At 34.9% G+C, this 13,053-nt stretch overlaps 1 protein-coding gene across 2 annotated transcripts in view; it reads right to left on the bottom strand.

Annotated features, from left to right (window-relative positions):
• The window catches only part of LOC126966692 (uncharacterized), a 105,481-nt gene that overhangs the window by 25,415 nt on the left and 67,013 nt on the right, over window positions 1-13,053 (bottom strand). For both annotated transcript variants that reach the window (XM_050810873.1, XM_050810874.1), the window contains 2 exons: window positions 10,678-10,790; window positions 2,469-2,609 (listed from right to left, as the gene is read on the bottom strand). In XM_050810873.1, coding sequence (XP_050666830.1) covers window positions 2,469-2,609; window positions 10,678-10,790 — 254 coding nt within the window. The remainder of the gene's footprint in view (window positions 1-2,468; window positions 2,610-10,677; window positions 10,791-13,053) is intronic.

Here is a 13,053-nt window from a genome sequence, read left to right as displayed (position 1 = left end):
AAGCCGACCCGTACGGATGACCGTACGGGTCGGCTTGTGTTGTTGTGCTAGGAGGACAAATGATTGTCCTCCTTTTCCATAAAAAAATGTAGATACCTATGTACATACATAGCATTATCAAGAATTTTCAAAATACTTTTTTAATCGACAAATAGCTTCAAACACAATATACTACTTGTATTGTAACTTGTGTCAACACTCGAGTGTGTTCAGCGGACATGAAGCTGCCATTACCAGCTCGTAATAAGCATAATAGGTAAGTGTATTGTGTGCAACGACCGTCACGAGCTGTAAGCATAACTATGAGGTTCCTTGCCCTTCCCGATGTTATATCTACATGTGCAACACTCACTACTTACTTGGTAGTTAAAGATACGAGCCGGTTGGTAATGTATGATTAGAATTGATTACCTCAGGGTTCTATTATTTTATAAGAACAAAAAAAAACTACGTTTAAAAGAACCGACTTTATACCTTTAATATTAATAAAATACTATTATTTGTATGTGCTACCCATTGATAGGGTTTAAGTCGAAGCTTACACGCGTGTTTGATTCTAGACGGAGCTTTCCTGCTTGGCACCGACTTCAAAACCAGTAAAAACCTCATTTAAACGTAGTTTTTTTTGTTTTTTTACTTTTTAGTGTCATTAATCAGGTCAACTATAAGATTTTATTGCTTTTTATTGTCATATATTCTATAGTAATTTTTTAAAGTAGTATGGGTAGGCCTACGAAAGGTTCCGCGTGCCTGACGACCGTTCCCAACATACTATCTACAGATAGAGATAAATAACTACCTTCTACTGTCAGTAATTAGCTGTCAATAATCTGAAGCTGTACCAATATACCCGATAAGTCATTCTTATCGCCTTATATTGGGACCCGTGATTTGCAATTTCCATACAAACTTCTATCGCTGATAAGCTATACGTCGTCCCATTGACAGACAGTGAGCTACCGTCGATAAGTTTATTGGGATAGAAAAGTCAACGATAGTTACGATGTTTATCTCAAGTAAGAGATAGACTGAATATTGGGAACGGCCGTTAAACAATATAGATACACTATTTCACGTTCTTGTGAGACACTGAAATATCCTAAAGAACGTTTGTTAACTATGAATGACAGGTAGCCTAAGACCCACTTTTCGGCAAACGGGTTAATAATAATAAAAAATAATCAAACTACATGAAAACTCCTTAAAAACCATTCCACAAACTATACTAACATCATCAACGTAAACAAAAATATTCATTAAAAATATTCATAAAATGAAAACTTCTGGGCCAAACTACCTATGTCATATTTTTATGGAACCAAATGGCATACATTCCGCAACTAAAGAATAAAAGAATAAATAATCACAAAAATCGGAAACTCAGCGTAATCAGCGTAACATTCATAAAAAAAATACCAATCTAATTGAGAACCTCCTCCTTTTCGAATTCGGTTAAAAAGGAAGTGAACTTCTGATTTCAGGTTTTAGGTTCACGCGGCTACAATAAATATCACCATGATCTCAACCATGGACTTAGTAATAATCGGTGGTCATTCTTGATTTGTCGTTTATATTCAAAATACTAAGGTGCTGACTGATTATGTCTACTCGTATAATCAAAATTGGTTATAGTTAAGATAGATTCGTTTACCAATCTATCTTGCTGTATCTCTGTGAGAGATACTCTTAGCTCTAGCACGCTCTGTTTGCCTATAAGCTAGTGTACAGGGTGTAATAGTTAAGTGTTACCAAGAGATTATTATGTAACTTTAAACTGATATCGAATGTACGTTACCTAATAAGTAAAATGACATCAATTACTGTATTGTAAAAATCAAACGAGTATCCAGAATTTTGATAATAAACACTACCTTACATTTCTTTTATGAAAATAAGGGACGAGACGAGCAGGAAGTTCAGATGATGGTAATTGATACGCCCTGTCTATTACAATGCAGTGCTGCTCTTCCTCTGCTTTTTGGGGATTTTCCCCAAAGTTCCCAAAAAATCTGTGCGCCACTACAATTGCGCTCGTCACCTTGAGATATAAGATAAGTCTCATTTGCCTAGTAATTTCACTAGCTACGGCGCTCTTCAGACCGATACAGAATAATGCTTATACATTATTGCTTCATGGTAGAAATAGGCCCCGTTGCAGTACCCATACTCTGGCCGGCATCCTGTGCAAGGGAACCTCCCACTGGTGATTTAGTGAGATGAATAGAAAGGTATTAATTACCTTTAAAACTGTTTATTAACGTTACAAAGTAATAAAATAATCTTTTAATTTAATAATATTAATTTCTTAGTAAGTAAAAAATTTTATATTCAAAGTGACGTCCTTGCTGTGCGATATAATGACCTTTTTACTTTTGACTGATTAATTTCAATTGATAATGTAACCAATATAATTTATATTAAGAAAAACTTAGAAACTATAAATCATTTATAAAATCTGATGATCATACCTCAGCCTGTATCCAAGCAGTGAGTGGCTTGGGTGGAGTATCAGGGGCGACGGCTCCAAGCCTTCCCCGCTTGCGAGCCTCCTGCAGTATCGGGACCTTGGAGTTCTTTTCACTTGACGAAAGTATCACTTCGCGCTCTATCTGTAATAAATTTAACAAATCAATTAGTAGCCCTATATAATAATAATAATTTTATGTGGTCTCATTTGTTTTTGTTGATTTGCGAACAGCGTGAAATCGTCAATAAAAACTAGAACCGTAGTGAGGTACTAGTCAATACTACAACCGTAGTGAGGTACTAGTAAATACTAGAACAATAGGGTGGTACTGGTCAATACTAGAACCACGGGGTGGTACTAGTTAATACTAGAACCATAGGGTGGTACTAGTCAATAGTAGAACCACGGGGTGGTACTAGTTAATACTACAACTGTAGTGAGGTATTTGTCAATACCAGAACTATAGGGTGGTACTAGTTCATACTAGAACCGTAGTGAGATACTAGAACCATAGGGTGGTACTAGTAAATACTAGAACTATAGGGTGATACTAGTAAATACTAGAACCATAGGGTGGTACTAGTTCATACTAGAACCGTAGTGTGGTACTAGTTAATACTAGATCCGTAGTGAGATACTAGAACCATAGGGTGGTACTAGTAAATACTAGAACCATAGGGTGGTACTGGTAAATACTAGAACCATAGGGTGGTACTAGTCAATACTAGAACCATAGGGTGGTACTAGTTCATACTAGAACCGTAGTGAGGTACTAGTCAATACTACAACCGTAGTGAGGTACTAGTAAATACTAGAACCATAGGGTGGTACTGGTCAATACTAGAACCACGGGGTGGTACTAGTTAATACTAGAACCATAGGGTGGTATTAGTCAATGCTAGAACCACGGGGTGGTACTAGTTAATACTATAACCGTAGTGAGGTATTTGTCAATACCAGAACTATAGGGTGGTACTAGTTCATACTAGAACCGTAGTGAGATACTAGAACCATAGGGTGGTAGTAGTAAATACTAGAACCATAGGGTGGTACTAGTAAATACTAGAACCATAGGGTGGTACTAGTTCATACTAGAACCGTAGTGTGGTACTAGTTAATACTAGATCCGTAGTGAGATACTAGAACCATAGGGTGGTACTAGTAAATACTAGAACCATAGGGTGGTACTAGTAAATACTAGAACCATAGGGTGGTACTAGTAAATACTAGAACCATAGGGTGGTACTAGTAAATACTAGAACCATAGGGTGGTACTAGTAAATACTAGAACCATAGGGTGGTACTAGTTCATACTAGAACCGTAGTGTGGTACTAGTTAATACTAGATCCGTAGTGAGATACTAGAACCATAGGGTGGTACTAGTAAATACTAGAACCATAGGGTGGTACTAGTAAATACTAGAACCATAGGGTGGTACTAGTAAATACTAGAACCATAGGGTGGTACTAGTAAATACTAGAACCATAGGGTGGTAATAGTTACTACGAGATCAACATGTCCTTGTTTCCCAGATCATCGCAAACCTCTCATAAAATTGTAATTTCAGAGCCTTTATAATTGGACTATTTGCATAAATTTTATCCAAATGGATGGTAAGTTTAAAACTTAAGCCCTAATCTTCTTTTATTTAAATCCAAATAATTTTATTCAAAAAGGAATTTAAAATCACATTTAAAACCTCATATCTGCCACCCATTGGATAATATATGTCTTACTATAGAAAAATCTTCGTAAAAAACTCAGTGTGCAAGTTTTTTTTTAAATTACGTAACAATGAAATTTTTTTGATAGCCTTGAGGCATACGCTCAATTCACAGTGTTTGGAATCATTTAGGAAATCAAGGAATCAAATAGCATTAGCTGACCAAACAGACGTTGTTCTATTCATAATAAATAAAACTTACCACAAGTTTGACATTTATTACATTAAGTACTGACACAGGTACTGACCTCGATTGAAATCCATCAACATCAAAGTCACCAAAATATCACGTAAAAACTTTACACAAAATATAAATGGAAGTTGATCTAGCGTCAATCTAAACCGATAAACATAATAACAATGCGTACTTTCACCTACCTCTCTATATCTTACGTGAACTCTACAAAAAGCAAGAGACGAGAGAAAACACGTCGTTACATAGCAAAATTACACGAATGGTGGTTTTTAAATAATAACCAATTTATAGTACAGTTTATCGTTATAGTAAAGATTAAAAATTTTTAATTTATATAATATTGTCTTGGCATAATATTTACCTTAAACGTTTAACGTTAATTATACCTTTAAACGAGCAATTCATAGAGCATATATATATATATATATATATATATATATATATATATATATATATATATATATATATATATAATCATCTGAATCTCGGAAACGGCTCCAACGATTTTAATGAAATTTAGTATAGAGGTAGTTTCGGAGGCGAGAAATCGATCTTATTAAAAATGTAGTTTTATCCGTGTTTTAGTAAGAAACAGCTACAATAACATTAGAACACAAAGGTAAATTTCGCCACTATATACAAGACTATAATGGCTCAGATGGGACATTGGGTGATCCGGAAAACAGAAGATCTCGAGTCCGAATCCAGATGTCTTATTAGTTCTTTTTGTTCAAGTTTTGTACATTCTTAAAAATCCGAGCAAGGCTCTGCCGTCCAGATTAACATTAAAAAGTAATCAAACACATGAATTTGTAAACACGATATTGTAAATAAATAAATAATATTATAACATTTATTGTTTAATGATGCTAGGTTTCTTGAGCCCGCTTTTCTGAGTTGAGTCTGAGGCAGTATTTCGAGTGGTTTTTGACGCTCAATAAGTGATTTTAAAACCTATTCTGAAGAAAATATTTGAATTTGTTACTATCAATAATTTCGTAATTAATGTTTTTTTTCGAGTTCGAGTCGAACAGAAACTACTTTTTCTTTCTCCTAGAGAAAGAAAAAGTTGGCGCGGCAGAACTGCCCTACGTTGGAGAGGATAAATTAAGAGCTTTAGGAGTTCCCCTAGGACCCAGGATGAGGATTCTGGAAGAGGCTGGTATTCACCAGGACCTGCACTTCCAACGAGATGACCCGAACACAACAACCACAACATTAGCTATAGTTTAGTTTGTATTCATTATTTATGTTCCTGTCACAAACTCAGTACTCTCGAAGCTATTAGTAATGGCGATTAATAATAATAATAATAATATTGACACACTTTTACACAAATTGACCAAACTAGGCAAAACGTGTACTATGGATACAAGACAACGATATATTTAATACAATATACTTACTTAAACATACAACTACAATACATACTCAGAAACAAGCATTCATATAAATAAATGAGTAACACTCGCTTTAATCAAAGAAAATACTATATAAACAAATATTATTTGTATAATAATATATCATAAATAAAAAATCAAATATGTAACAAGGAAAGAATTAAAATGCCATGTCCGTTAACGCACTAAAATAATGAAAATAAAGCCATTAATCATTATGACACGAGTGCGGAGTGCGAATCGTGCCAACGATCCCTGATGATGATTGATGGTGGTGAACAGATGCTGTTATCACTTTAATTTATGTTTTATGATTGCATTTCTTAAAACTCTTAATTTGCACTTCATTGCGGAAACGCTATAACTAAACAGGTAATTAGGGTTCACACGCACACATTACACTACTAATACGGAAATAGTGTAAATATTTTCCTGTGTATCTCTAGGATCCACTACATATATTTAAATAATGGTTTATTATATAAACCCACTTTTTAAGTGTAAAGTCCCGATTTGCTAAAAAAAGAACCAAACATTTTTGAAGTGAAACTTATTTAGAATTGTTGTGATTTGAAACTTGATGAAACGAAAAAGCGAGACGATAGATACACAAACAGGATTCAGCCGGCGAGAGATTGAGATAGAATACATTACACGTTCTCGTTCTCCACAAATGATTTAAAGCGATAGTAAAAAGAGACAGTAACATAAATTCTTTTTTTTTTATGGAATAGGAAGACAAACGAGCGCAAAGCACAAGAATTATCGTGGGAGAAAATAAAAAAGGTAGCATTATACTGTGTTTTAGTACCAAGCGATCATAGTTTAAGAAGAGATTGTCTTATATATGACGCCAATATACCTTAATATATTCTGACGTCATGCGCACGACGTATTACTACATAGAAACCAGGAGAACATAAATATGGTAGCGGGGATAGTAAAGTATTTCATAGCGGTTGAAATCATGTGTCATCTTAGCATCATGTACCAGGCCTTCATACGCAGTTTAGAGGTTCGGATACAGCGATTCAATTAATTGAGTTTTTGGACGCCAAATTTAAACATGATTATTGAAAATGTGCAGCAGTGGCACTGTATCAACAACAAGATCGAAAACAGTAATTGAGGCAGTATTTCAAAGATATATTGAGTATATGAAGACCAAAGTATTTATTTCATACTTTATTTATCATAAGCCTCTTGCATCATTAAGCTCTGAGTTTGAATAAACCTATGTAATATATGTATAGGAATAAAACGATCATTACTAAAACCTACAATTATCCTCTTTCCGAAATTTTGCATTCGTCTCATTATTTTGAAAACAAAATTTTTGAAGGTTTCATTTCTACCAGTGGTGAATTGTACACAATATGTTTTTTTTTTTAATGTTTTGACTTTTCGTAACTTTCATAAGCAGTTATTCTAAAGAAAAGATCCACTCCACCGATTGATTGTTTCTTTCAGGTTTTGTCACCACAGACATAATTCTAAGCAGACAACGCAAATCCCTCCGTCTGTATGAAAACCAAGCGTGCCCTTTTTTGTACCTACTGTGACGTCGTTAAAAATGCCAGTGCATCGAGCCTAACGTTTAGCCACTCACCTCATCATTAGTTGACGTTTTCAGTACATCAATAGTCGGTATTGCTTATTACTAAAATCAGTAATGTATTATAAATCAGAATAAAAAATAAAATAAAAGCGTCAAAGGAAGAGCATTGCTACTCTTTTTGCCCTCTTTTTGACACGCGAAGTACATACACTCGCGGCATCTATTTGGATCCAAGTCTGTGCCGGTGACAATCTATCTACATATATATTTAAGAGATTTCCACGTATAAAGTCACTCATCACGATATCTCTGGAACCATTAGAGCTAAAGACTTGAAATTTGGTAGGAATATTCTTTTCACCGAGTAGAGGACAGCGGATTTTACGAAATTCCAGGTTTTTTTATTATGAACAGAACAACGTCTGTCGGGTCAGCTAGTATAATACATACAACCATGCCTGGCCTGGGTTATATTTGTATCATTTTGCGGCACTAACCTTCAAGCAGTAGTCTCTGGTTTTGCAAAAATGTTATGTTTTTATTATTATTTATTTAACCCGACGTTTCATGACCTTTGCAGGCTCACGTTTTAAGGGCGACTGCAATAAAACGAAGTTCATTTCCTAGTAAATTATTATTAACAATAAAAAAATGAATTATTAGGATTTTTATGTAAATAAGGAACGAGACGAGCAGGACGTTCAGCTGATGGTAATTGATACGCCCTGATAGTAATGTAATGGCATAACTGTGCCGATCACGATTCTTGAAAGACCCAAAAATTCTGAGCGGCACTGCAACAGCGTCACCTTGAGACATAAGATGTTAAGTCTCATTTGCCCAGTAATTTCAGTAGCCAAGGCGCCCTTCGGATCTAAGAGCTGTTAAATAAAACGCAGAAATAACTAATGATTTGAGGGATCGGTAGGAAATTTCGTAATTGATATATTTTTTCGAGTTGTGAAATTAAACATTTTATTGTACAATCGTAGATTAAGGATTGGTCTCCGCTGCGCTCCAACCAGATACCGCACTACACCTAGCTACTAGCTTTTTATTACGGCAACTATTACGAGTAGATGCTTGTGTAAGTGGCATCTTGACACTCGATGGCATCTTTCAATACAACACATTGTTCGAGACTGGTTCTAATACGGAAGCAAGCAGTTGTTTCTGGTAATCCGTTACATAATGTCATCACGTATGGTCATTATGTTTGCCTTTGCTATTTTAATTTATTTATGGCTTATTCGAGCAACCTGGGTCATAACTTATATAAACTTATTATCAATTGAGGATGTAACTTAAACTTTTCTAGCTCAAAGATTGATAACAGGCGCAGTAGTTACAGACTCTACAAACGCACCATTTTTTTTTTCTTTTAACATTTACCACCACTTCGGCAAAAATTGAGTTTTAATGAGAATAAGTGGCGAGAAACTCATTCCCTTTTAAATCTACATTAACACCTTCATCGTCTTACATATCGTTTTAATTAGATTAAATGTAAAGTCGTGCAACATAAATACTCAACCGTCAAATAGGTACTCAATAGTAAACACGAGCGAAGTCAAAAAAATTAATGTAACTTAAGGCCGCTATCCCAAGAAATCAAAATAGTGCATAATTGAAACCACTTCTGGACGGTTTATATAAACATTATATTTTTACAAAAAACATATGTAAATCTACAGTATATGAGAAGGAAGAAGAAAAGCGAGAAAATCCCCAAAATATCCCTAACTTTAGAAAATGTATTAATTGTACACCAATACTATCTAACATGACATAGTTTTGTTAGTTTTGTAAAGGAAATTGTATTTAAATTAGTCAATAAGACAATAAGAGACTCCTCTAGCAATATAAATACAGAATGTACAAGTAATAGTAAACATAATAATTGTAAAGTCATAAACCTGATGCACCAAAATATGCGAGGATTGTTAGGTAAAGAACTGGAACTGGAGTTACTAATGAACCATGAAAATATTGATATCTTATGTCTTGATATTGATATGTTTGTAATAAATTCAAAATGCTTCTAATTCTGAGTTAAAACTATGGCGATCTTGAGTGACCTAGTTCTACTCGATTCCACAAGGCAGTTGGCTTGGTCCCCAACCTTAAGGCGACACTAAATGCCAGCGACAAACGTTTATATGCTTACAATCCTCGTTATTCATTACTAATCTGAATAAATATACCTACACAAAAAAGTAAAGCTATAAGAATAACTTTTCTGAGAGTTGTACTAAAAAAATGCGTCATGCCATGCCAAAAAACTTGTTTAACTGCAAGGAAAAGTGGTAGTTCAAAAAGACTCTGGAGTGAAAACTATAACAAACAGCAAGCAATAGAAACCTACAAATAAGACTTAAGTATATGTGTAACAGGATTAAGTAGTGTTCATAGCTCGAAATGCTATATTTTCACCAAAAAACTTGTCTAAAAACACCTTGTTTGCATGTTTTCTGCTTACTCTTCGCCTTAATAGGTAATAACACAACAGTTTTTGAACACAGTAGACGCATCACGGCATTGACCTCATAAGCAAGTGTCGCGTACTTGCGGTGTGCGGTCAACCATGTCCTCAGTGTTCGGGCTCGCGGTGAGGGCTCTCTGCCCTTTACTGACTACAACCACTTATATATATTACAGGTGAATATTTATAGTGCTTTTTTACGAACAAAAGGGACGAGACGAGCAGCACGTTCAGCTGATGGTAATTGATACGCCCTACCCATTACAATGCAGTTCCACTCAGGATTCTTGAAAAACCCAAAACTTCTGAGCAGCACTACAACTGCGCTCGTCACCTTGAGACATAAGATGTCAAGTCTCATTTGCCCAGTAATTTCACTTCACGGCGCCCTTCAGACCGAAACACAGTAATGCTTACACGTTACTGCTTCACGGCAGAAATGGGCGCCGTGTTGGTACCCATAATCTAGCCAGCATCATATGCAAAGGAGCCTCCTACTGGTATCTAATTTATTTCTAAAATTAGAAGACCTATTGACATGCATCCTATGTCATTAAATGAATTTAAAAAAAGCAAGCACAGACTGGGTTTGGTTAAATTCGATTTGCTATTTGTTGCTACAAAGAGGATGTAAATAGTACGTAATAAGAGGCGGGAATTCCTAAGTAAAAATTGAAATTTATTTTAGTATGAAACGTGCAGTGTTTTGACATAAGTTTAAAATAGTTGCAATGACAGTATCGGGATTGGTGATGAAGTGTAATCCGGCTAAGTTGAAAGCGAACAGTTGCTTAGAACGAAGTGGATTAATTTTGGTTCAAATAAATATTTGTATAAATTTGTTACTTACAGGAAACTTAGCGGAGTGTGTATGTAGGGCTGGCACGGTTGGGGCCGGAGCGCCAGGCAGGGCTGCCTCAGGCGCGGGAGGCATTCTGTACGGCGGCACTCCTTCTACGGTACCTGCCAATAGAACCCTTCATATTAGTATTAGAACCCTCTGAGATAGTATTTAAACGAGCTAATATATAACATCTTGACTGTTGCTTCTCAATATATTCTTGATAATGTAATGTATTTTCGTAGGCACATCAGTGAATTTGCGAGAAACTGTCATAACCATAATGTTAACACCAACAACAGACATAAGCTTATAATGCCTGCTACTCGGCTAAGTCGAGTTAGCAAGATTTTGTGGGGCGATGTATATGTTTTTACAACAGGATCCCAGAAAATGTTCAAAACAAAAGTATTAAGTTATTCAAAAGAATTGTTAAAAGACGTTTGTGTGGTAAAGGTTACTATAACATAAATTACTTTCTTAATGATACCACAGATTGGGAATGGAGCGACCGCCCTCAGGCTATTAAATAATAAGTTTAATTGTACAATGTAACTTTGTTACTACATATTTATGATAACCTAACCAAATTTAGCTTTATAATAAACCAGTGGGAGGCTCCTTTGCATCAGATGCCGGGATAGATAGATTGTGGGCACCACAACGGCGCCCCTACCGTAAAGCAGTAAAGTGTAAAACAGCAGTAAAGTAGTAAAATTACTGGACAAGTGAGACTTGACAACTTATGTCTCGAGGTAACGAGCGCAGTTGTAGTGACGCTCAGAATTTTTGGAATTTTCATGAATCCTGAGCGGCACTGTTTTGCTATGGGCAGGGCGTATCAATTACTATCTGCTGAACGTCCTGTTAGTCTCGTACCTTATTCTCATAAAAAAAAATCTAGTTTGGCATTAAATTCATCCACTCATTCATTATTAATAAGTTAAAACACAAGAGTTATTAAAAACAATATAAAAGTGGTTGCGATCAATCCCCATACAATGTAAATACATAAAGGTGTTGCGAGCATTTAATAGCGATTGTAAATATGTAAATAATTATTATAACATGAGACAGATATTCCCATAACAGGATCATCTAGCCCAGTGTTTCTCAACCTTTTTTAGGCCATGCCCCACCGTAACATTTCTAAAATTTTTATGCCCCCATAAGTAATATTTAACGCTTAAAAATTGTTTTGTTCCGTTAAGAAATATAAATGATAAAGTTTTAAGAAGAAATCACTATAAAATTGTTATCAAAACATCGTAAGTAAAATTTCAAATCGTATGATGAAAAACTGAAATTCAATATAATTTTAATATCGATTTTTCTATATTCATTTAATGCAATCCTTGTCCTTGATGCTTGCTGCACTGAGAGTTCCAATTTACTTAGCTTTTAATCTCAAGTCTCCGCGTTGTGTTATATCAAGTCGATTTATTTTTTTAATCAAGAAATCATTAAAGCACTAAATCCATATTCAGCTAAATATGAAGATGGAAACGGTAGTAAAAGTATTCTTGCACATTCTTGGAATTTTCCTTTTTTGATGAATTTGTCACTGATATTAGCATTGTATTTAAATAACTCAAAGCGAATGGGTTCAAGTCTTGTCGAGTCCATTTTTAAATTACCCCCCTTCACTATCAAATTGCCCCCCTTTGGGGCGTGGGTCCAACTTTGAGAAACACTGATCTAGCCTAATTGGCTTAATAACCTACTCTAGTGAATATACAATGGCAAAAGCAATATTATGTTAATAACCGTTAGTTAATTAAGTCTCACACGACTTTCTAGGAAGGAAATGATTATCAATTTTCCGACAGTGTGTCGATACGTAACGAACGATCCGATACTGGTATCTGATGATTGATTGAAGTTGTATGTATTTTAATGCTGACTCATAATCAAACAAATTAAAAAAAAAATGTCAAAAAAATAAAAAAAAATAAAATTTTCGTGTGGACCACCCTTAGCATTTAGGGGTATGAAAAATAGATGTTGGCCGATTCTCAGACCTACTCAATATGCTCACAAAATTTCATGAGAATCGGTCAAGCCGTTTCGGAGGAGTACGGGAACGAACATTGTGACACGAGAATTTTATATATAAGAAGATTATTCACCAATTCGGTTCTTACACATTTCTATGAACACAGATTTTTTTTTAAATATTGACACACATTGACACATATTATCTTGCCATAAACTAGGCATAGCCTGTATAAGACAACGATATATTTAATACACTATACTTGAATGAAATGCTGCCAGTATTCTTGGTACGCTTCCACGTAATGATAAATACTAATAAACATCCATGACTCGGAAACAAACATTCATATTAATTATATATGAATGTTTGTTTATATATATCATATT

Source organism: Leptidea sinapis, chromosome 11 (assembly GCF_905404315.1).
Source record: "Leptidea sinapis chromosome 11, ilLepSina1.1, whole genome shotgun sequence".
Classification (NCBI taxonomy): domain Eukaryota; kingdom Metazoa; phylum Arthropoda; class Insecta; order Lepidoptera; family Pieridae; genus Leptidea; species Leptidea sinapis.
This window is presented reverse-complemented; position numbering and strand designations above follow the sequence as displayed.